The sequence below is a fragment of the Phasianus colchicus genome, chromosome 4, assembly GCF_987193195.1.
Source record: "Phasianus colchicus chromosome 4, bPhaCol1.hap1.1, whole genome shotgun sequence".
NCBI lineage: Eukaryota > Metazoa > Chordata > Aves > Galliformes > Phasianidae > Phasianus > Phasianus colchicus.
The window spans coordinates 16,157,433-16,182,556 of NC_143439.1; the positions used below are offsets into that span (position 1 = coordinate 16,157,433).

General features: G+C 39.3%; 1 protein-coding gene across 9 annotated transcripts in view; it reads left to right on the plus strand.

Annotated features, from left to right (window-relative positions):
• Positions 1–25,124, plus strand: part of WRN (WRN RecQ like helicase) — a 41,767-nt gene that overhangs the window by 3,208 nt on the left and 13,435 nt on the right. For 2 of the 9 annotated variants that reach the window (XM_031607528.2, XM_031607530.2), the window contains exons 4-23: positions 567–712; positions 3,335–3,483; positions 5,270–5,419; positions 7,339–7,411; positions 9,191–9,302; positions 9,888–10,305; positions 10,974–11,054; positions 11,740–11,875; positions 12,666–12,741; positions 13,740–13,807; positions 14,189–14,297; positions 15,135–15,203; positions 15,718–15,800; positions 16,555–16,661; positions 17,411–17,598; positions 18,778–18,955; positions 19,633–19,814; positions 20,423–20,524; positions 20,843–20,935; positions 22,257–22,398. In XM_031607528.2, the coding sequence (XP_031463388.2) occupies positions 567–712; positions 3,335–3,483; positions 5,270–5,419; positions 7,339–7,411; positions 9,191–9,302; positions 9,888–10,305; positions 10,974–11,054; positions 11,740–11,875; positions 12,666–12,741; positions 13,740–13,807; positions 14,189–14,297; positions 15,135–15,203; positions 15,718–15,800; positions 16,555–16,661; positions 17,411–17,598; positions 18,778–18,955; positions 19,633–19,814; positions 20,423–20,524; positions 20,843–20,935; positions 22,257–22,398 (2,662 nt within the window). Of the gene's footprint in view, positions 1–566; positions 713–2,015; positions 2,099–3,334; positions 3,484–5,269; positions 5,420–6,219; positions 6,808–6,863; positions 7,140–7,338; positions 7,412–9,190; positions 9,303–9,887; positions 10,306–10,973; positions 11,055–11,739; positions 11,876–12,665; positions 12,742–13,739; positions 13,808–14,188; positions 14,298–15,134; positions 15,204–15,717; positions 15,801–16,554; positions 16,662–17,410; positions 17,599–18,777; positions 18,956–19,632; positions 19,815–20,422; positions 20,525–20,842; positions 20,936–22,256; positions 22,399–25,124 lie in introns of those variants that run through there. The other 7 variants (XM_090138756.1, XM_090138757.1, XM_090138755.1 and 4 more) reach the window with 6 other exon arrangements.

Sequence of the window (25,124 nt, forward strand, 5' to 3'; positions counted from 1 at the left end):
CCCTACTGCAGTTTCTCTGCTTTTCATGGTATTTATAGTTTCTTGAGCTTCGCTGACTTCATTGGGAAATAAGAGTTGCAATAAATCAGGTGTATATGTTATTTCATAACGGGAGCGTAGGTTTGAAGGTCATTCATTCGTGATGCAAATACGTATTTTTCCCCAGTTCTTGCATAGCACAGCTTACCTTACTAGGGAAAGAAGTTGTGTACAGAACTTTCTGTTGTAGCATGATAAATAAAAAGCAAGCTTTCAAGGAACTGGAAACTATTATATCCCCTTTTGTATCTGGCTGTTTCCTGAGGCTTGCTATGCTGCCATCTGTGTACTGTGAGATCTGCTAGAAATCTGTCTGGTTTGGGAGTTGCAGTGTAGCTTTCTGTACCAGCAGGAATTTCACTTGCTTAGGGTCTTAGTAGTAAAATAATTGCTGTGTCTTAAACATGTGAAAGAAAAGATGTACTAGCTGTGCTTCCCTTAATCATGTTCGTGGGATGACTCAAGCATGCTATTCTACATGCTGGTAGAAAAATAGTTAAATGTGAGGAATATCCATTTCTTTTCAGGCAGACTTTATCAGATGGGGCTGCAGTTGGATTTGATATTGAATGGCCGCCATCATACACTAAGGGAAAAATGGCAAAAATAGCTGTAATCCAAATATGTGTAACCGAGGAAAAATGTTATTTGTTTCACATCTCTTCAATGTCAGGTACTGTACTTCCTCTATTCCTATTACTTGGGGCTCTCTCTTTCTTGTGGTTTACTAGGAACCTTAGCATCAAGCAGTAGCATATTTCACATTATGTTTGATAGTGAAGTTTTAAAAAATTCATCCATCTTTTTCCCACTGCTGGGTATAAAGCAGGGAGTGACTCACTGAGCATTAACTGTGTGTTACAGCGTCTTTAGTCCAAAGCTTGAGCACAGATCTAGAGTACAGCATTTTAGGTTTTGAGAAGGGCAAAAGAATTAAGGATTATTTTTTCTTTCCGGGAAAGAATATTTTCATTTAGTTTTCAAAAATTGAATTCCCTGCTCCTGTGATGAGCTTTCATCTCTTTGGTGCCAAAATAAACAGAGCACCTAAATTTAGCAGGCTCTTTCCTCTTAGTTTGGCTTGAGTAACAAAACCCCTCAAAAATGATGGCCATCATGCTGCTTCTTCCTATTTTTGTGCCATTCTTTCCCAGAAGGAATACTGAATACCTGGTGTGAGGCAGCTGTGGGGAGAGGGGGATGTATGCTCAACATTCTGAATGTGTTATGACTGTGAATAAAAGCACCCAAATTGGAAAAATAGAAATGCGGGGAAGGAGGCTGCAATTTTATAACCTTTGGTTTGAATGTTAGATTGAAACTGTGCCTGTGAGATGTCTCTGATTTCCCTGGGGCGTGCATGCTGAGGTATAATAGCGATAATTTAAATGTTGGTGTTCGGTCTTTTGTCATTTATAGCAAATGAGGTGGAAAATTTAATTGCCGGAGGCTGTTCAATCCAGGAGGCAGAAATGTACAGATGCACAGAAGAGAGATTTGAGGAAAGGAAGCCAAGGGGGGAGAGATCTTTGGAGCTGGAACGCTTTTGATTCTGAAGTGAAGGTGTTTGTTTGCCTGTTGATGCCAGGCATGGTTGCATATGTGCTACTGTTAAGTGTGTAGCAGCAGAAGATGGTGTTTCTGCCTAAATAATCTTTTAAAGCTTTTCTTTATGCCAAAAAAAGATGCACTTTGAACTGGGTGTGATGCCAGCCTTTTGGCAGGCACCACTGCCAAGTTTTGCTTAGTCAGAATGACTGATTTACAAAAATTTAGATGTTAGGCAAGGCTTTTCACTTTTCATTGGGGAAGAATAAAAATACTTTCTCCTGCAGGAAGGTGGTCTGTGTATAAGCACATCTCATAAAGGATAAAATTTAACTATATGTACTTATCAAGAAGGTTCTTGATAACGCTCCACTTCTGAATGGTCTGGAACCCAGACTTTTTTAGATCATACAGTACTTTTTTTCTAGAAATGAGATGGAAGAAATGGAGCAGCAGTTATCACCCTTGAAGATTTTCATGATATTTTTAGACAGAGGAAATCCCTCGTTCAGTAAGTCAGCTGCAGTTACTTTGTGCCTGTATTCAGCTCGCCTGGATTTGCCTCTTCAGAGGAATCGCTGTGCTGCATTATGGTGGAGGTGCTCTGGATACCCCAGTTCTTTCTGAAGAACAGTAACTTTTCTGGTGACTCGTATCTGAGCTGCAACTTTGCAGTCCTCAGCACCCTGCTGCTTGTTATGGCTGCACATGTGTCTGTAGTGTGTCAGCAGAATCCATACAAGTACAGAGGTCATTATGATCAGTGATGCAAAGAGATTCTTGAAATGCAGAAGTAATTATTACAGTAGCAAAAATGTGATAGTAAATCAAAGCCAAGCCAGATCCTAAGTGCTAGTGTATATATGGTAAATTATGAGTAGCACATATCTGTAGAGAGAAGAACTACACTCAAGAATAATTCAGGGTATTCAGCTTTGTGTTCCTGAAAGTATATATTTAAATAAGATGCTCCTGCAGAAGCAGATATGAAAGCTGTGTGTTTTTGCCTGATTCTGTAAACTTGAAAATGCCATTTGATCCAGGATTGCTGTGTGATCAGTTTGGGCTGAATCAAAATATAACACGTAGTACCTGTTTGCATGCTTGCATGACTTCATTTTTTCTTTTACTCACAAGACTGACTTATCTGAGCTTTTGTGGAGGATGTGGTTGGTTGATTTTGTTTTCCAAATATGTTCTTGGACCGGCCCACAATTCGCACTGAAAGTGCATACGCAGTATCAGTCTTCCTGGTCATTCCCCATGTTTTTGGGTTAGTGCTTCCTCTGAATGTGGAGCAGAACTAATTGGGGAAGAATGTTGTGCGGAAAACAGTAAAGCATATAAATAAATAATGCATGAGCATCCAGAGCTGAGGATTAAAATATTTTTTTCTCTATGGAGGGGTTGCTTTTTCATTGTCATGCATTCTGCTGATCATTTAGACAGATAAAATGAGGTCATTTCTTTTTTTTTTTTTTTTTTATTTAATTTATTTTCGAATACCAAATGAATTTGCACATTTGAGAGATCTTACTGCTGCTTGCTTCAGATGATACCTTACAGCAAATTGGTGTTTGTCATCCCAGTGCACGAGCAGGAACATAAACATAGCAACTTCTTGAGTGTTTCCTCCTTAAGAACAGGTTTTTGCAAGCAGCCTTTGTGCTAGATTTTGTCATTTCCATTCGACTATTTGATATCTTTCAGTATCTAGTTTCTCATGTTTGGGCTTAATCTATTCTAGGTTTCCCCAAGGGACTCAAAAGGCTGCTGGAAGATGAAACAATTAAAAAGGCTGGCGTAGGAATTGAGGGAGATCACTGGAAGCTGATGAGTGACTTTGAAGTCAAACTGAAGAGCTTTGTGGAGCTGGCTGACATTGCTAATGAGAAAGTAAAGCTTAAAACCTTTTTGTTTTGGGAGGGAACTTTATTAATGTGCTAAATGAAAGGAGGCTTCCTCATCTTTACAGCATATTCTGTACAATAATGCAGAGAAATGGTACAGCTTTTAAAAAAACAAACAAACAAAAAAACCTGTTCCTATTTCTGGAGAACTCCAGGTCTTCAGAATTAAGCTGTGTGTTTCAGTGAGCTGGTTCTTAATGAATACATCCCTCTTCTCAGATCTGTTCACGTTTATAGCCTTTTCAATCCAGCTGCAAATGCATTTCTTACATTTACTAATGATGAAGATTGCCAGATTGTGTCACCCTGGGGTTCTGTCAGCCATGGCATACGTGTCCCAGCAGTGGCCAAACCCACAGAGTCTGATGTGGCCAACTCTTGAGCCATTCTCCAGTCTAGAGCTGGTTGTCACCTGACATGCAGCACTGCAGATATTTTCCTTTGTGGCTCTGAAGTTGGTGCTACCTGCTCACATGGGGCAACTTCCTGCCTGATTAGGAGCAGTGTTATGTCAGGCACATCCCAAATTACAGTGTAGCTGGATGCTACTTCGATTCTGTCTGGCGTAGGTAAACCTGTGCCATTATGATGGAAGAGAGAGGGCTGTGATGCTTTGAAGTTTCAGTTCCTTGTGGGCTGGAAACTATGCAGAGTAAATAGTTTGCTCAAGCAATAAAAGCTCTTTTTAGACTTGGAGTTTCCACGTTTCACCCCCATGCTTTTTTTTTCTTAATCTCCCAACATCTAACTCCAGTGTATTTTATGAGGATAAGCAATTGTGGTCTCTGATTGCAGCCTTGAAGTCTTTTGCTAAGGAGATAACAGACCAAAAATGAACTTGACAGTGAAGGTTGAGAGAACAAAGAATAACATCTGATGTAATGGTACAATGGAAGGAGGAGAGGAGGGGGCCTAGAATCAGCCATTGGTAGGCTTTTGATTCCCAGTTCAAGGGGAGGAACTGATAATGCCAAACTACTGCTACTGCTGCTGGACTTGACAGTCTGCATGTTCTGCAAGTGCTCTTGGGTTAGAATAGAGGAGATCTGTGCCTGTGAGCCTTGGAGCTGGAAGAAAAGCTGCCCAAACTCTGAGAGAGCCGGTCCAGACAATAGCGCATAGCAGCTGTGATTGATGACTGTGATTATGAAAGCAATTGAAAACAGCAGCATAGCAGGGTGATTTCTGGAGTCTTCCAAGAATGCTTTGCAGTATGTTGAATAATGGTTAGCATGGTATAAAGCTGCTGTCTTTGATGTATGCTTGGTTTCTCAAACTTGCAATAGATGACAAAACAGTTACAAGCTGACTTTGATATTTCTGTTTTTCTATTAAATCTTGTTGCTATTATTTACAAACACTGATGTAAAAATCCTGGAGGAGAGACGGGTTGATGTTTAAGTTTCAGGTTTTTGTTTAATCAGTCTTGTACTACATTGTACAGATGTTTCTTTTTTGCATGTGCTGTTGCACTTCCTCACAGCACATGGACTCACCTGAAGCTAGGGTAATCTTTCCAGCTTGATAATGCAGGGATGCCCTGCGACAGTGTAGTTTCAGGAGTGGAAACTAGAGGTTCCCAATGGCCAATATGATGAGAACAGAGCAAGGCCTAAAGAACAATTGCTGTTTTGAAGACCTCATTTGTTCTGACTAATCTAGAGCACTCTGTGCTTCTACTGAAGTATTAGGTATGCTTTGTGGTTCCTGTGACTATGTTTTGACAAACACGGTTACTTTCCCCTTTTAACAACTATTTTTTTTTCCCCCAGCTGAAGTGTAAGGAGGTATGGAGTCTAAATGGCTTGGTAAAACACCTATTTGGAAAGCAGCTTCTGAAAGATAAGTCTATCCGCTGTGGCAACTGGGTAAAGTTTCCACTCGATGAGGAGCAGAAGTTGTATGCAGCCACAGATGCTTATGTACGTGCAAAAAAAAGTCTATTACCACTTCCTCTAGCATGCTATTTGCTGCTGTTTTTAATGCCTTTCTGTAACAGATCATTCTGAACACTGAAATGTTCCATGGTCTAAAGTGGATATTAGATATTTGAAGGTGTGAATCCTACAGCATAGTTCACAGTCTGATTCCTTGTCTGTTTTGATTTGCTTTTTAATCTGCAGTGTTTGCCTAGAGCTGTCGTAATATCTTCTATGCAGAAGATGCTACCTCTTGTATTTGACTCAGCAATGAGACAGGTTACTGAAGTAACTTGAAGAACATATTATGTTGTGTGTTTCATGTATAAAATTGAATGTAGAAAGAAAAGAGAAACTCAGTTCCACAGAATTCCTTGAGCCTCTTGTAAGGTGGTGGTATGACATTGCAAGATTTGCCTTTTTCTTGAAGCCCATTTGTGAATCAGATCTCTTGGAAGCTCTGCTGTTATCTGGATGTGCTAAGTAATACAGGCATCAAAAAGTACGTCAGAGGAATTTCTGTCCATTTGGACTGACTGACTAGGAAGTGAATTTTGATGTAGGGATCATGTTAATTTTATCTGCATGTGTATGGAGTGAGCCTGAGGTCTTTCAGAGCGATTATCTCACATGACACAGTTGATACTTATTTCTTAAGTATGATAATTGCTCAGTGCACTTGGAGTAATTTTTCTTGGGTTCTGTTGTCTGCTGCTGTTTGCTGTAGTTTGTTAGTGCTTGCAGATATGTTTTCTATTGGGGGCTTCTTAATTGTCTTTTCTGAGCTGCTTATGGACCAAAATCCATTTTTTTCAGCTACTTCTAAATATGATACATGAGATGAAGTTAATGAGCAGCTCTGAAGAAATATAACTTCCTCTAGAGGATAATTCAGCAGGGACAACTTGCATGTGAATTATTGTAGCTCTGTAAAAATCTCTGCTTTTTCACCATTTAAAAGGACAGGGATGTTCCTTCAGTTCTAAGTTCTGCAAAGAGATTTATCCATGTACAGCTGGGTGCTACCTGCTTCCTAGGAGAAGATCTTTCTTCGTGACAGTGCTTGAATATCACCCTTCATCTCTTCTCTCCTGAGGATTTTATTTCTGTGGCCAGCTTAAACAGAGAAAGGGAAATGGGCAATGTTCCCTGTTCTCTTTTCTGACTTAGAAAGCAGTGCATGTTTTCTAGTTAAACATTAAGCTGTGGAGCATTTTGCTCTTGTGAAGATGTGGGACCCAAACCAATAAAGAAAGAAGCACTATTTTTATCCTCAGCTGTATTTTGGTGCAGCAGCTTGTACCAGCTTTTTCCAGGCAAAGCCTCTTTCTTGCTTTGCTGTCTTTACCACCCAGCCTGCCTTTGGGAGCGTCGCAGGGAAACGTGGGACTGTAAGTCCTTTCTCTTTTGTCTTTAAGATGCTTTTATTAACATCTGTAGCCTAATCAGCACATTGCTGGCTTTAGGCTGTGTTTTCCTGTTAGATTCTGTGCGCTTAATGTTTCCCTTGTTATTCATAACAAGTTCTGTCTTAGTAGATTCACAACTGCTCTCTTAAAGCGTTACGTAAAGTCTGAGTGAGGTGGAGCAGATGGTAGGACTGGAGGAGGAGCACTTAGAGCGCTTTGTTTGTGGCTGACTCTATAAGGTGACCACTCTGGGATCTAGTCATATGTGTCCAGTGTGATGCAGACCAAAGTCAGGACACTGCCTTTTGTAAAAGGTAAAGTGGTTGTGATTACCAAAGCAATAAGGCAGACTGCTGGTTGTATGACATGACCCAAGAACTCAGAACTTATGGGATTTGCAATAAGTTAATGCCATGGCTTGCTGAAAGAATTCTTGACTTTTTTTAATTTAGTCTTTGAAATGTTGTTTCTCTGTAGGGTATTAATTTTTTTTTTTTTCCCTTTTACTTGCAGGCTGGCTTCATCATTTATCAAAAACTGAAAAATATGAATAGCACTGACAGGAAATTATTTGGGGAAAGAAGAGGTAAATTACATATTCAGGAATAAAGAATATATCCTATTTCCAAGTAGTTCTCTTCATCGTATGTGTCAGAATCTTTTGGATTCTTGGGAGATTTGAGACAGCTTTCAGATAGATTAGACTGTGAAGGCTCTTAGATAACCTATGTTACTCTACAACTATTATTTCACAGTGACATGAGAGTGCCAAGACATGAGTCTTGGTACGTTGTTTGCCTCTGCATTATAAAGCGTCTGTAAGAATTCCTGCTGTCATTCCAGTTTGTTTCTGGAAACACGTCAGTGAGTTAATGCCAATTCTGCTGATCCAGTGAGGAAAATCTGGCTTAAGAAGAAAAAAAACCACGAAATAAACACATATTATTAAGTAACACTTGTGGCATATAAATAGTGCCAACTTTGTTTTGAAACAGCTCAGCTCTGTTTGATCAGAGAAGTGATTTTAAAGTCTTGGTTGTCCTTCACTTACATAAGGAAAGCTGAAAAGGAGTTGTAATTTATGGCTTAAAAAGAAGGGAAAAAGTTTATTTCATTTTTGTGCTGGCTGAATTTTTGCAAACAGTTAGGAGTAGGAATTAGGAGTACTCTCTCTTTAACTATGAGATACAATTTTCTGGCTCTGGTTTAATCAGCGCATCTATATTTTCAGCTTTGGTAGGGCTGATATCTGAAACCTATGGGAATAACTTCTTTTTCCATGAGAACAGGGCTCAGTAGTGATATACTAAACTGGATTCTTCTGTTACTCTTACTGCAACGATCTTCAAGTGTGCTTATGCTGAGTAGATAGCTGTATGTTTCAGGTAGCTGCATTGTGTTCATTAAAACAAAAGCCTGTAGATGAGCAACAAGAACACCCAACAAACTTATTTCTAAATCTCTACTGATGTATATGAGTAGGGATCCTGGTGTCTCTGATGTGATATGTCAGCGTTGCTCCCCAGCACTCAAGATCACACTGCACGCTTTTCTCCCAGCTGATGAGTAGTGTGGGATGGAGGGATGGCACTGTGTTAATACAACAGCGTGTGTAACAAGTAGGGTTTCATCACATAAGATGTTAAGAGCCTGACTATTAACTTGTATTGACAATCAGGAAGATTGTTTGCTCATCCTAATTACTGAATTTCTGTCAGTGGGATGGTAGTTTCCAGTTGTGCAAAAGAAACTCAGTGAAGAACTTGAACTCTGCCACAATAATGTACTTGGCAACTTTGTGCATCTCTGTACACATTGAAGCTAGCAAGCGGAGTGTCTGTGTGTCCAGGCTTTGGCTGGAAAGAGGAGATGGGACACCTTAAACAACAAAAGAAACAAAAAAGCAAACACTTGAGTCATCTGTAGAAGACTGAGATGGAATGATGAGTTAGTTTCTTACAGCTGCAAAATCCAAGAGATTTCAGGTGTAGGTGCAGTTGAAGTCCTAGGAGCATGCATATTTAGCACACAGCGGTGTGTTCGCATGTAGGTATGCGAGTTGGTGAAGTAAAGCATACAAGCAAATTCAGAAAGCAACAAGACAGAGTTCAGACAGACTGATCACTGCAGACTCCATCCTGCTCAGTTGCTTCTTTCTCAAAGCTGGAGGGTATTCTGGGGAAGAATCTACTTACAATGGTCTTGTTTTGTGTCCTCTTTCTGTAGGTGTTTATAGCAGGCTGCTGAAAAAGACTGTCTTACTAGCTGTAGATCTGGTGGAAACACAGTGACTTGTATGAACTTGTTTGTGTGTAGATGTTAAACCTGAATTACTGTTAAGTAACCCTAGTGGCACCTCTTCTAGATGACGCGTTGTCAGACGATGTGAAGGAGCGCTTGACTTCGCTAGCTGAAGAGATGGTATACCTGGCTTCCAAGATCTCTGATTCTTCTGGACAACTCAGAAATTTGCAGAGGTTAGATTTTCATCAACCTGGTTGTACTTTATCTTTTGAGATTGATATTGATCGCTGAGGTCCAGAACCACGAAATGAGTTGATAGCTGTCTCTGTTATTTGTGCATCTTTTTTCAAGAAAAGGAAGCACAGTTCACTTGAGGGCAACTTTTTACCCTTGTACATTAATATGGCAGAACGTAGATTTTCCCTGATTTTACTTGCAATGGGTTTGACACTGAACTATGCTGAATCTGTTTTTTTTTCTTGCTGACATGCTCACATGTTGATCCAGCAAGACCTTTTTAACTAGGAACTTCAGACTTGTGTGTCTGCTTAGAAATCTGGAGACTGGGCTAGAATTGTGGGGACAGTACAACACACATATATGGAGAGTCTTTGCAGTCTTCTTCAGCGTGAAGAGATTTTATCTTTCTTCTGATGACAGAAGATTGCTAATTGCAATTGCGTGATAAGCTTTTGCATGTGATATTTTAGACAAAATCTACCTGGAGAAGCTTTAGAATCCTTGTTTCTGTTTGTAGCTGGGATGTATGTAACAATAGTCTTTACTGTTTTGGTTCAACTTCTTGTTTTACCCTCCAGGTCTGCAGAAATATTAGCTGACATATCAGAGAACGTAAAAGCCTTAGGAAGTACACTCTTAGAAGGAGAACTTGAACCAGCTGTACTGGAGAGGAGCTGTGGTGCAACTCCAACCAAACCTGAAGCAAAGTCAATGAATGCTGAAGCACAAAAAGGTGAAATGCCTGAATTTGCTAAAAAGCTTGAAGGTGACTTCAACATCTGCTCTGATGCTACACTAGCTGGCCTCTGGGAGGGAGAAGTTGATGAAGGTGAAGCAGAGGGAGGTAACGCTGTTGTTGAAGATGGGACTACAGCAGCTGGCTCTAAGAACTCAGCAGACGGAGATGACTTCATGTCATTAGACTTTAATGAACAAGAACTACAGATATTGGAGCGTCAGGCTGCAGAAGAAGTTCTCAATAAAGCTGTGCCTGAGGTAATGAGAAAGTCCCTCGTTAGTCATGGATGCTCACCAGAGGAGCTGATCTTATCCTTACTTTCCCATAAGATTTTAAAGAAACTTGGTGAGAGCAATTGAGGGTGGACTAGAGTAAGGACTCAGAGTCTGGAAAATATTTCTGTAGGTGATCAAGCACTGAATTGCTCTTCAGTTATGTAGGTGGGAGGAGTACTAAATACGGAAGCTGATACTCATTTAGTTCATTAATTGATATTCTGATTAGCTTTCCTCTTGTACTTACTCATGAATTGTGATGTGAAGTTTCTGCAGTATGGGGACAAATTCTGCATTCAAACATCTCAACCTTGGTCATGAATAAAAAGCAGATATTTAATGGAGCTCTAAATGACAGCCTTCTAGTGACTGCTTTATGTGGGTTGATGCCTCTTAAATGAGGCCGTAATTTCTTTGTGTTCCAAGTCTTTCCCACATTTGGGAGTACTGATGTTTTTGCCTCTTACTATAGGGCCTCGCTGTGTTTTAACACTTTGCAGATTTGCATTGTTTTGGCTGGGCTTCAGAGATGAATGTTGAGCTTAGTTTATTTTTTTTTCCACTGAGAGGTAAGTTCATACAAAGAATAGTTTGTAGCAAAAGGTAGGTAAAAATAGAAATATCTTTTTACACGTGTATTTTTTTCCTAGGAGGAATGCCCAACAGACAATGAACAAAATACTTCCTGTATCATTGAAAGTGATGAAGAACTGGAAATGGAGATGCTTAAAGTGAGTGCCTTAGGGGTTTGGCTTATCCACTTTCTGTTTTTTCCCCAGTGATGATGCTTTTAGGTCACAGTGGAACATAGCATCATTGAGTGGAGGGAATTAAAAAATAGGTATTGCTTACAAAAGGTGGATGGAAGAATATGTGGGTAGATGAAGAATTACTTTTACCATCTAGGATCTCATGCGATTCTATGATCTTGATATTCCATGTTTTGTTACATCTTCACTGTAGCAGCTTAGGTTTTTGACCTACCCATTTCCAGCACTTCTGTTGATAACTGTATGTCAGTTGGCTTGCTGCGTGTCGTACATTCAGACCACTGCAGGTGCTGTTAATCTGAACAACAGGTCAAATAGATTGCTTTGTTGCTGTATGCTTTGCAGGCACCTTGGAGAAAAAAGTGTTACACCATTAAGGCACTTAAGATTATTTAGATGTGTTGTGTTTTCTTTACCCTGCTTTTTGTCCTGATTCCATGGAATTCATGCACTTCAAGTCATGAGAGGCAGGATAGAAAGGTCTATAGAAAGAAAGGATTAATTTTCTACCAGGGAAGAACCAGAACTTTTAGATGGATGCAGTGCTTCATGTCCATCTTCCATGCTGTAGTCACATTCCCCTGCGTCTTGTTACCTCATGTATGCATGGTGTCTACCCTTTCATATCTTGAACTTCTGAATTCAGTCTTTAGAAGATGTGGACAATTCAAAAGAAATTTTAACTGAAATGGAGTCCAGGAAAACTCCGGACACAGAATTGAATGTTGCACCAGATGAGGATGAAGATGAAGTCATCGAAGAGGAGGAGGAGAAATGTTGGGGTATGTTTTAAATTATAGTGCATAATGGAGGGGGGAGGAAGGTGTTCTCTGTAGAATTGGTTGTATAAACACAGTGATATTTTGTGCTTAGCTTCTTAAAGCAGACAGTAAAAGCTGATCTGGATTTTGAAAGGAGTGATTGAGGATATGTCAAGATGAAAACTTAAAGGTGTCCTTGGTGAAACACAGTTGACTCTTGCCATGATCAGTAGACTCTCTTCATCCCTTCAAACAGTTACTCAGCAAACGATTGCAGGGAACATGTGTTTGCTCAGCAGACAAAAACTAGGTGGAAATGTAATGCATTTCACTGCTGAGTAATAGCTATAAATTTAAATGGAGTCTTGAGTGTTTTTCTTCATCGTTCACAGTAAGATCAGGGTTCTCCCCTATGACATTTTTCAGACCATGACTTCGTTAGCAAATTGCAGTGTCAGGTGTTAAATAACATGACTTCCACAAGGTCTTAAAAGGGATGAATGGTAGAACATCTCTATTACTTCTTCTGAGCGTGTTCCAGATAATGTAGTTATGCAGAGCCCATTACTTTATTATCTCATTAACACTGCCGTATTCTGTCTTCATGAAGAGTCTCTGAGGTATGTATTTGTTTCTCTGTTAATCCTTTATTTTAGCCTGTAAATATGTTCAGAACTTGATGTATCTCTTTCTGCTGGGGTTGTCCTAAGCTTAGGCTTAAATATCACTAACTACAAGCAGGATGTCAAGACAAAGCTTCATCTGTTTAAAATTTAGTTGCATATAAGGCCTTTTCTGTCTCCCCCTAAAGATCCGTTGCTGTCAGTACCTAGTGAAATCCACATCTCATGTCTGAAGATGTATTTTGGGCATTCTTCTTTTAAACCGTAAGTATGTTTTCAATTCACTTTCTTTTCTTTTTTCAGCTTTTTAAAATCTATTTACTACTTTGAGAACCACTAACAAACTTGGACCTGTGCAAAATCCCTAGCGAAGACAGCCTTTGCTACAGTGAAATAGCAAATGGGCTTTATTTTGCTACAATACTGTATTTTCATAGTAGAGGATAAACTTCTTGCTTTTTCTGATGGCAAGCCTTCTGCAAGTGAATGTTTCTGTACCTGGTCTAGCTCAGATATTTCAAAGAGAAAACACTGTAAACTTGCACGAATGTATTCTTTGTATGGTGATAAACTTCCTTAGTCTGGTTATCCTTTTGACATGTGGCTCTAATTGAATACAGGCTCCTATTTGTCTCTAGAGCATCTAATAGGACATAATTTCAGTGTAGTGTGTGCTCATAGATTCTAGCATTGCTGGAATTGAGTTCCTGATATCAATGGAAATGGAGTGAAATCATCCTGAATGACTTGTTTTAGAGCACATGTTGCACAGAACATAACGAAAGAGCAATGCTTGGGGCTTGAATGATGAAGAAGCAACAAAACAAACAAACAACAAACCACAACTGTTTGGTAAACTGTTAGAAATTACAAAGGGGAGAAATTTTGTTTTAATTCACTGCACATTATGTATACCTGTGAGACCATTAAAAAATCAAAATTGGCAACGCTGAAGTCCTGTTTAGAATCCTTTTATGAAAGATAATTGTAGTTTCATGAGTATTTGTAGATCATTTACTGACATATGGGAGATATTATTTTGCAGTTGTCTTTAAATGACTACATCGAGAGTTGCTTACTTTAGTCCTGGTAAGAGATCCCCACTGATCCTACACTGGTAGGACTAACTGCAGTAAACATGGTGTGAGTGGTTGCAGCGTGCAAAGAACTGTCAGGCAGCCAAAAGGGTTTCTTCAGCACAATTTGTATATTATACATGTGGTGGCAAAAATAAAATATATTCTTCTTCCTTTAATTCAAAGGGTTCAGTGGAAAGTGATACATTCTGTTTTAGAAGACAAAAGAGACAATCTTGTTGTCATGGCAACTGGTAAGTTATTTTTATGTCTTAAAAGGTGGCAAGAAATCTTTCTCTTTTAGGGGAGGTTAGGGCTTTGAAACTTTAAGACTGTCCACGTGGCTTTTAGGAGCAGAGTGCTCAGGACTCACCTTTTCTATTGGAGGCTGCTAATCTTGGCCAGCTATGCTTGCTGCTTGTATTTCTGTCCAGTTCTTTTTCCACTGACCTTGGAGGGAGTGACATTGAGTGGGTGCTAACAGTATTTATCCTGTGTCTTTTGTGTGCTAATGGAGCACGCTTTTTAGGGCTCAGTAAGGTGTTAGTACAGAAGTATAAGACAACTCTGCCACAAAATACAACAACTATATGTTGCTTCACTTTTATGTTTGTGTTTTTTTCTTTTTTTTTAAGGATATGGGAAAAGTTTGTGCTACCAGTTTCCTCCTGTTTATACTGGAGGTACAGGAATAGTCGTCTGTCCTCTTATTTCCTTGATGGAGGACCAAGTTCTGCAGCTGACGTAAGTAACGCAGTAGTAACAGGCTGATGCTGTGTTTCATGTGGAAACCCACAGGTTCAACTTGTGGCATTTCACAGTGTTTAAGGCTGCAGCTTTGTACGGAGAGCTGTCTGTGTGTCAGCTGTGAAATATACGTTTCTCCAGAAATGTGTGCGAACTATAAATTGCCTGAGATCACTGGTATTCTAGTGATTCCCAGCTATGGAAACTGTAGGCTGGATTTGCAAAGGGTCTGTGCTGGTGGGTGGTTCCTGAAGGTGCATCCTTCTCAGCTCTTTCTGTATTCAGAGGCTCTGTTTATGGAGAACAAATGGCTGAACAAACTTGGTGTACTGTTTAAGCCTGTGAGAACTATGTCAAAGCTTCATTGGGCTTCTTTTAAGTCTAATCACTAATGTCTGAGCAGATGGAAGATGAAGGCCAGATCAAGGTAATAGCACAGATGTTTAAGATGGACAGTGAAATAGGTCTCCTAATATCTGGCATCTTCGCTTCTTAAAACGTCTGATGTAGCGCAGTAGTAGGGAATTTGACGCGGGTGAAAGAGAAATGTTCTTAATCTGATTCCTTGCACTAATGGAGTATGTGTCTGTGGGAGACAACGAGAGGGAAGTGGATGAGCATGTGGTTGTCAGGAATAGTGACTGACTTCTACTGTTTTTAAAAAGGCTTTTTCCATGGAGATCCTTGGAAGAAAGTAGTCTCAGACCCTGTAGCTTGAACTTACTTTACCAAATGCTGGCAGTAGGTTGAAGAAAAAAAACCAACCCAAAAACCTGAGGTGGAAAGCATTTATGAGTAAATCAGTGTATAACTGTGCTTTTTTTTTTACTGCAGAATGTCAGGGATTTCATCTTGCTTGCTTGGTTCGGCTCAGTCAAAAGACGTCAAAGACAGCATTAAAGCGTAAGTCCTGTCTAAACGTCTTGGGGTTGCAGTTCCTGATGTATTTGAGGGATGGAATGTGTCATCTGATCTGTCACAACAAAGTCTTGGTCCTCGCTCATATTGAGAATCAGGCAGTCAGTCAAGAGTGTTTGCATTTACCCACTATGAGCATTTGGGAGGCATATAGCCACTTGCTTGTGCCCTCTGCATTTGCGGAGATGAAGCTTGCTGACTCAGCTTTATGCTGTGATTTAGATAGGAATAGCAGATTTTAAATCTGTATTTGTCAGAGTCATTACAACTACTCCTTCAAGATCTAAGGGCTGCAGTAAATCTGTTTATTCTCATGTCCCACTGTCTACTGTCTTGCTTTCTTGCTGATCTGGAATGCCTTACTTCTGCCTTCATTACCTTCCTTTTACTGCTCATCCAAGTGTCTGACTTGTTCTCTTTTACGTCTTCTAACAGTCATGGTTTCGTTTTGTTTATTTGAATTCTCCTCCTTTGACACTGTGTTCTCTTGATATTATAGGGGTCTATACAGAGTCATATACATGACGCCAGAGTTCTGTTCAGTGAATTTAGAGCTACTTCAGGATATTGACCAAACTATTGGTAAGTTGGGAATAAGGTTGATGATGAGATGGCAGACAGCTTCATTTCATAATTAACTCTGACAATGTTAAACTTGTTTCTCACCTTGAGCTTGGAGCTAGGGTAGTCGCTGCCAATACATAGTGTCAGAAGACCCTGTTGTTAATTAAAAAAAAATGACTATATGCAAATAGTCTTTAGCATGATCTTGGTATGGGAATGTTTGCTAAGTTCCTGAGAACAGAGAGGTTAAAACACTGTTTAAATTGCAGGAAGTAAGAAATATATGACTAAATATTTTAGTTTTTAAAGTATTTTAATCCATCAGATTTTCTCAGAATGTGACCGTAAACTTGTTTTGAAACACTGTATTGCATCATGGTAAATAGTTTTTTTTTGTGACATCAACATTTTTGACAATTAGTAAGGAAATCTGGAAAGAGAAGAAAAAGATTCTAGCTGTTAATGATAGTTAAGACTTTAGCCTTTTGTAGAGGTGTACTTGTAGACCTGAAGCTTGGAGAAGGAATCGGAGGTGGTAGTAGTGGAAATCTGTGAGAGCTCTTAGATATTTTCACAAATTAGGTTAATATAAAAATAGGCTTGGTGAGTCCTTACAGCAGAAGACATCCTACAAACAGAACTTAAAGCAGATTGCTGGTACCTTCTAAGGAAAACTTGAGATTGAACGGAATGTGGTGTTTGTATTTTGTAACTTCCCATGTTGGTTTGCCTTGTAAGTGCTGTGTCCATGCTGTGGTTTTGTCTCCACCAGGTATTGCTCTCATAGCTATTGATGAAGCTCATTGCATTTCTGAGTGGGGCCATGACTTCAGAAATTCCTTTAGAAAGCTAAACTTATTAAAGAAGGCTCTACCATCGGTGAGGTTTTAATATGTGCTTGATTTCCAAATTAAGAGAAGGATACTACTTCATTTCACACGATAGCTTTAAGTTTCATCTTCGGTGATGTCTTTTGGGTGTTCTTACCTTACTATGCTGTTTTGGGTGCTTTTGCAGTTCCTATCAATGAGTGAGTTTTGTGGGCTTTTTGTTTTTAACTTTTACTCCCCAAAAGGTTTAAATGGAGGGCATTTGGAATCTGGGCTATCAGGAACGTCTGAAAAAGAGTAATTCTGTTGCATCTCTGTGTGCTGAAAAATGTTGTTCCTAAGTTCCTGGTTTAATACTGAAGGATTTTGTTTCTGAAACTGGCCAAGCAGCTTGCAAGAATAATCAGTTATAACTTCCAAACTTTCCTGAAGCATTTACTGCACAAGTTCCAAAATTTAGACCTGAACTTCAGATTTAATTCTTGAAAGTTTTGTACTATGTTCTCTGAATTGAGCCGTCTGCAATAGACAGCTGCTGCAGCCTCACTGAAGATGCAACTAAAGAAGACATGAATGAAGAAGAAAACCATGTGGTTCAGGTGTTCTGTTGCTGTCTGTGCTCCTTAACAGGGTAGAATGAAGCTCTAGAAAGCTAAATATTACCTGTTTTTCAAACAGCTGAGCTGATTTAGTGAACATAAACAGATGAAAGTGCCTGTTGACATGCTGATCAGTTTTGACTTGTCTTAAATCATTGAGAGGTGTCTGACTTTCTGCTTTTTTTTTTTTAAATTTCAGGTTCCCATTGTTGCTTTAACAGCAACTGCAAGTCCCTCGATTAGAGAAGACATAGTAAATTGTCTGAACCTAAAGAATCCTCAGATCACGTGTACTAGCTTTGACAGACCTAATCTGTACTTAGAAGTTGGACGACAGAGTGGAAATATTCTTAGGGATTTGAAACAGTTCCTTATTAGGAAAGGAAGGTAAGGATTTAGGCTGTTTTTGTTATTCCTGCAGATATACTTGAGTACTTAACAGGTTATCAGTAGTGCATACCAAAAACTGGTAGCAGTTTTAAACTGATCTGGTGGGGTGGAGCTTAGGCTCTCACCCCAGTCTTCACCTGATACTGTGTTAGTCATTCATCATATTTGCACCCCTGCCTTCCATCTTCTCCCAGTTTAGGACAAAAAAAAAAGTTTGAGGTATCTCACAGTCTGCATGCTGTTAACTGAAGGATCTTCAGGTTCATTTGATCCTCGGAGAAGCTTACAGCATTGTAGCAGTTTGAATGACAGTGATGAATTGGCTGGTGGATTCCTTGTTAAACATAGTTGTACATAATAAGTGAGTTGAATCTGAATCTGAATCAGATTTCTTTGAGAGGGCTAACTGAGCAGAACAATTGCAGTGCTTTGGATAGCACACCCACCAGTGTACCCATGAGAGTGGGTTTCCTGCCCCTTTCCTCTCCTTGTCACAGTCTACAATGTTTGCCTCTACAGCAATATAAATACGTTTCCCTAATTTGTATGTTGTTATATAAATATTGACCTTTTAAAAATGATGGCTGTAAAAGCATGTTTCCTGATGACCTTCAGAAAATGGGAGGCCTTATGCTGTTAAACCAGCACAGACCAAAATCATCTGCTTTTTGTAAAAGGCACTAAAGATCACCAAGTAACTTTCAAGTCTATTTTTACAAAGGATAAGCAATTTGTATGTAAGTACCCAATTTTTGTAGGAGAAAAAAAAAACCTTCTCTTTCTTGCTTAGCAAGAGCTCATTGGCAAATTCTTCACTTTAGACTGTGAAGTCTAAAGATCGGTCTCGGCTGCTGAAAGCTGTGTGCTGTGCATGATCTGGGAGCACGAATTTGCTTCTGTTTGATAAAGCAGCTTCATGAGAAGGCGCTGCTTTTAATCTGTGGTACCTCTAACATATGTGAGGTGATGGCATTTCGTGCAAACTGATATTATCTCTGCATAACAATATGTAAAATATGGGAACTAGAGAATTCAAATCTATTTATATCTGAGAATCTCCAAAATGGTGAACTGCTGCAAAAAGCTGCATTTCCTTTTCAATTAGGGCAAGGCATAGTCTTTGCCAAATGGTGGCATCTTCTTTTCTGCATCTTTATGCATTGTTACTACTTTTAGCAGTTCTACGTATGAGTTTGAAGGCCCCACTATTGTCTACTGCCCTTCAAGAAAGGCCACTGAACAAGTTGTGTTTGAACTGAATAAACTTGGTGTGACTTGTGGTGCATACCATGCTGGCATGGGAATTCAAAAAAGGAGAGATACCCATCACCAGTTCATGCGGGATGAAATTCAGGTACTTGGGGAAAAAAAAAAAAAAGTGTATTCTTAGTTATAACTGTAGAGTTTCCAGTAGATGAAAGAATTTGGAAATATCAGCATGTTTTGAATTTACTCTGTACATCTCCTGTTATGGGAAAAAAATTTCTGGTTTGTGTTGACAGTAATATTGTTCCTGGTTTATGTTTCAAATTCCTTTAGTAAATCTCTTAATATGTATAGATAATATGTACTATCTCTTAATATGTAAGATACTATATATCTTAATATGTTCATGTATGTAAACATGAAGAAACTGGTAGCTAGAATAATGCCCTCCCAATTTCTGTGAGCTACTTTCTTCCTATTGCAGTTGAGCAGGCTGCAGTTATGTTGAGATTTATTCTGTTCTTTTTCAGGCCATGTTTATTATCCTTTGCTTGAGAATAACTACCTGAAAACACTCTTAACGTTTGCCAGGCCATGGCATCACTCTCAAAACTATAATCCTGTGCTCATGTTGTGACCAAAATTAGGCTCCTTATTAACAGTGATGTAGAATTTCAAGTGTGAGTTTGAAGCTGTTGTACCTTAAGCTGAGTTTTTGAGTCTGTGGCGAAAGATTGTCACCAACAGTGTGAGCATTAATAGAAACCCAAACGTATTTCTTGTTGATCATTTCAAAACATACAGTGTGTGGCTTCTGTTTTGTAGTGTGTTGTGGCTACAGTGGCATTTGGAATGGGCATCAATAAAGCAGATATCCGGATGGTTATTCATTATGGTGCCCCTAAGGAAATGGAATCCTATTATCAAGAAATTGGAAGAGCTGGTCGTGATGGGCTTCCTGCTTCTTGTCACGTCTTGTGGACTGCAGCAGACTTGGTTTTAAACAGGTAAATGGCTGAAGACTGCTGCTTTGACACAGATAGCTAACATGTCTAAAGAAAGGAGGACGGGTGGTTTGGCTGGAAATCATAATGTCTTTGTCAGCATTGTTCCAAGAACTTTTATGCATGCTCAGTGCTGGGTACTAGATAAATTGCATTTATTCTACAAGATAGTAGACAATGCAGTAACAGTAATGAGTGTGTTTTTGTTCTACTGATGCTTCCTGAAAATGTTTTGCAATGCAGACTATGATGAGAGCTGGTTACTTATACAGAGGTCTGATGACCTACAGGACAAGATCTATCAGCACCCTTAAAGAGTACTGGTGCTGTAGAACTGCCTTCTTTTCTCTTTCTTTTTCTGTATCTCCTTCTCTCTCTTGTGCTCTTTCTTGCTCGGGTTTGAACATTGTGCAACTGGTAGCTCAGGTTTGGCAAAGTGAATTCTCCATAAACCCCTAACAGTACTCCCATGCTATTTTTTTTTTTTAATTTGAATGCTTCCTGTGACTATTATAAAGAGTATTACATTGGGCAACAGGTATCTCACTGTTGGTGAGGCGCAGGAGAATAGCAGTCAATATTAAGGTTCATTTTTTTCTTTTGACTGGCAGGCGTCTTCTAAGTGAGATACACAATGAAAAGTTCAGATTGTGCAAACTGAAGATGTTAGAAAAAATGGAGAAGTACCTTTCCTCAAACAGCTGCAGAAGAAAGTGAGTACTGCAAACCGCATGTAATTGCATGTAACTTAAGTTAGCATTAATAAGAGTAGTTGCGACTTTCACAAGTGTAGCTTGTAAACATAAGGCTTCTTCAATATCAAGAAGTACAACCTTCAGCATGTTTATATGAATGTTTCAAGTGTTCCTTATTTACTTTTCAAAAAAAACCCTTCCATTTTTTCAGTGGAATCAGGGCCAAAATTGTCTCCGCAGTGAATTAATTATGCTGATTTCAATTCTGTTTTCTGCAATGAATTTAATGAGTAAGTTTTTATTCTTTTATTTAATTCCCTGCTTTCCCTTGGGTAGAATCATCCTGTCTCATTTTGAAGATAAACAACTCCGAAAGGTCTCCTCTGGCATTATGGGCACAGAAGAGTGCTGTGATAATTGCAGGTGCAGGTAAGTGTTCTCCCCTGAAAGGCTGATACAAGAGGATGTGTTCTCTCAGGCTGACTTACAAGGAAAACTATCTTAAATAATTGACTTTTTATGCACTTGGTTTTGCAGATGTTGAGCCTGAAGCTTATCTTTGTTTGAACAGCTGTCCTTAACTTGCTATTCAATAATTGAAAAAGCCATGAGGCAGGTTATAAGCAATAAGTTCTGCTGTGGGAAAACCTGTAAACAAAGCGTGGCCTCAGTTCCCGAAATGGTTTAGAGCAACTTTCTCAGACCGTGCAAATACAATTGCTTTATAAGTCCTATTGGGTAATTAATCCCAGAAGAAACTTCTTGAAAGTGGGACGCGGATCTGTGTGTTTCAGGTTGAATTGCCTTAATGTAATAGGAGTTGCTTTCTTGTTATGGTGTGTGCTGACATGTTCATTCCAGCACGTGTAATAATTTCAGAAGTGCTGAAGGGAAGCCAGGGGATCAGTAACCTCACAGATTTGAGTAGAAACACTTTCCTCCATCTCTTGTGTACATACACACATTCTTGAAGCTGTAGTAAGTGATCCATTGTTCTTGCTGGTAGCATAACACTTAGTGATCAGAGACGAGTTATTAAAGTGTGTTTCTCTCAGCAAAAAAATGTACCAGCATGGTTACATTTACTGTATGCTCAAGGAATAACGAAACTGGACCCTATCCAAACTAACCAAAAAGAGAACTTATTGGAGAGATCATACCTTCCATTTGTTTGCAGTTACGGTGGTGTGCCCCAGTAAAGGGCCATACGGTGAATTTGTATTGGAGAACTCAAATTGTTTGAAATGCAGATCACTGTCCGCTATTTTGGAAGTGTGTTTTTTTGATAGGTTTTTCTACTCAGTAACACGTGCAGTAACAAGGCAAAGGAAATGGGGTAGCTCTTTCCTTCTGTTGTTTTCACTTTGTGTTTACTGGGAAGAAAGAAGTAACTTCTTGGCTATTATGTGCATCTAAAACAAGCAAACAATAGAAAGTTTTAAATCAACGACTGTCCATATATTCAAATACTAAAACCAGAAGATGAGTGAGATGACATTCTGTCATAACGAGTATCATAAAGAACTGTTTAGTGTTTGGTTGTGCAGCTGTCTTAATCACACATGACATTGATCTTGCTTGGTCCCACATTTTCAGTTCTAGTTCTTTACACCTATGTAAGCAATTAATGATGCCTTTAAATGTAATTCAAGATGTGTATTTTATTTGGTTACTACTTAGTAAACAGTGTTTGACAAAGAGGAGGCTTGGTTTGTTTATGCTTAAGTTTAGTTTTCTTTGTGCCTTTCAGAACATCTTGTTTGGCAACCTCCAGTGATTCAGAAGGTGGTTTACAGGACTTTGGAAAGCAAGCATATCAGCTGCTTTCTGCAGTAAGCGCCCTGGAAGAGAAGTTTGGAACTAGAGTTCCCATTTTGTTTCTCCGAGGTTCTGTAAGTGATATTAAAAATTGTTTGCCCTCTGAAAGAAGAGGGATTATTATGATGTCCTGTTCTCTTTATTGATAGACAATACACTGATATGCATGTGTATTTTATTACCTTTTTCTTAGAGAGTTATGTAACTGTGGAGAGTTAGATTTCCTGAGGCTCTTCAGCAACACTTCCCACGCAACAAAATAGATTGTTGCCTTTAAATGCAACGTCAACAAATAGAGTGAATCTCCTAAGCATGCTGTACTTAATCTATGTGTAGGTGCAACAAAGGAATGGTTTCTGCCACTGAGCTGCTCTTCTCATAGCTCTGCTTTTCTAAAAGGTGCAATATTCAGCCTGTTACATGGTCCAAGATCTCAGCTTAGAAATGTGTGATGTGCTACCTGTGTGTGTTTTGTGGGTTACTTTGTTATCAACAGTTGTGTATTAACCCTAGTGCTGGCAGAGGTTCTGAAGCTCTTTCTGAAAATCTTGAGCTCTTACATTCTTTATGGCAAGTCTGATGTCTTTGCAGAGGCAATTAAGTGACTTTTCAGTGAATACTCATCATTTCCATTGTCCAGAAAGGAATAGCCTTTCTAGAACTGAGAACAAACAGGTCTCTGCTTGGTAGTCCGTTGACTTGAAGAAAGAAGATGATGACTTGTGTTCTGGCTTTGTCCTGACTTGGAGTGCTGACTGACTTGGAGTGGTGAGACAGGAAGTAGCATATTAAGATGGGTGTAAATGATTTATGCCTGTCTTCACATGTAGTGCATTTGGAATACTGAGGACAAATGCACCAGAGAGAGAACACAGGAGTAAGAACAAAATCACTTCAAATGTTTACAGTCTGGAAAAAAAAACACTTGCAGTACTTGAAAACACTTGGTGAATAATGTCATGCTTTCTTTGCGTTTAGTAAGAAATCTGCTGATTGTCACAAGTGTGCTTAGAGTGAAAATACATCATTATAGATCTTAAAGTAGTTTGAATAATGTATTTGCTAGACATTGTTGGGAGAATTGTTAATTATGCCAAGCTTGCACTGCTAATATGGAATAAATTCTTACTGCTTATGAGAACACTTTTCTCCGGGCTAACGTACCCTTTAAAAATGGTGTTTTTCTTTGCTTTTTGCTTCAGTTTGTCCTTCTCTAGAACAAATGTGTGAAATAGTCCACCGGTATCACTGCAAGTTATAAGTGCTATTTCTATCTGAAGATGAGTGGTATATGACTTCAAAAATTTATGTAGGTGATGGAAAACTGATGCTTTTAAAAATTAATGGTATCTTTTTACAACAAGCAAGTCCAGGTGGCTTCCAACAGACTTCAGGTAGACATGGGAGGGACCAGGTTTCACTTCATGTTTGAAAGCTGAGGCAGGCCATAAAAGTGAACAAGGTCTTCCGGGAAACCTGGAATTAGAGCTGCATTGACAGAAATATTACACTAACCCTACCTACACTAACTCTACACTAACCAAACCAAGAACAACAGGATGTTTACAACTGAGCTCCTTTTATCAGCCAACATGTGAATTTATAGCTATGTCAGCAATGATTTTATTGTTAATAATAGACTTAGTGATTAAAGCCAATGGCTTTAAGTAGTAACTCTAATAATTTCTAAACAGTTAAAATTGTAATTTTGGCATAGGACTGACTGTCAGAAGCAAAAGTGACATGACACTGCTCATCCCGAATATGGCCGAGAAGTTTACTGTGTTGCATCTTATTCCTTTTATAGAGATATCCGCAGTTGAACTTGCTCTCAGAGTTAAACCCATATTCTGAAAATGTGCAGCCACTGGAGTAAATCATGTAACTGCAAAACTGAAAGGAATGTTGCTATGCTTTCAAATAATTCATGTTAAGGGTTGAATGAGGTCTAGACATGAGGTTGTAAAACTTAGCTTTTACTGTCTCCTGCAGAGGTGACTCATTCTAATTCAGAGTCAGGACTCAGTGCTCAAGTGCCATTGTGCAGCAAGCTGTGTCTCCCTTCCATGTGGCTGCCATTCCTTGGGTGCTGAAGGCTGAACCAAGACCCTCTTCCTGCTGCTCCTCATGAGCTGAGCAGGACTTCCTTGTCCGTCTCTTCCCTGTGAGCCCTGAGGACATGATGGAGTTCAGCAGGCCTCCCTGTGCTGACCACTGCGCTATGCAGGCTCTTGTTCATTGCTGGCAAAAATGTATAGATAATGGTGGTGACCGTGTTGAGAAATAGCATTTTATAGCTGAGAATTTGCTTTATGAAAGTGTTGTAGAGCTCTTTGTTGTAGTTTCCATGAAAATAAATAGGTGGCATTACTTTTGGAGCAACCTGTGTATATACTAGAGCACATGTTCTGCATATGTATATGCATATGTTTTTGTAATTTAAAAAAATGGCATATTTGACAATATGGCTCTCTCTGTAGTGGGGATGGTCAGCACATGGGCAAATGACAATCTGAGGCACGTCTTCCTGTTGCTTTCTTACATCAATGGTAAACTGAAACTTCTTTCCCTCTAAGATGCTTTTACTTTCTACCACTTCGGCCTCTCCTACTTCTCTGTTTCAGAAATGTTCTGAACTTTTCAGGTTCATGGGAAGTTTCCTGTTGTATGGAAGGGGCTTTAAGCTCTCTGCAGTCCCTTTGGACCTTGAGACTGGGGGATCAGAGAGTAACTAATTGTGGGTTTTTTTTCTAGTCTGAACCGTTGATAAGAAATGATGAAACCAGCAACCATTCCAAAC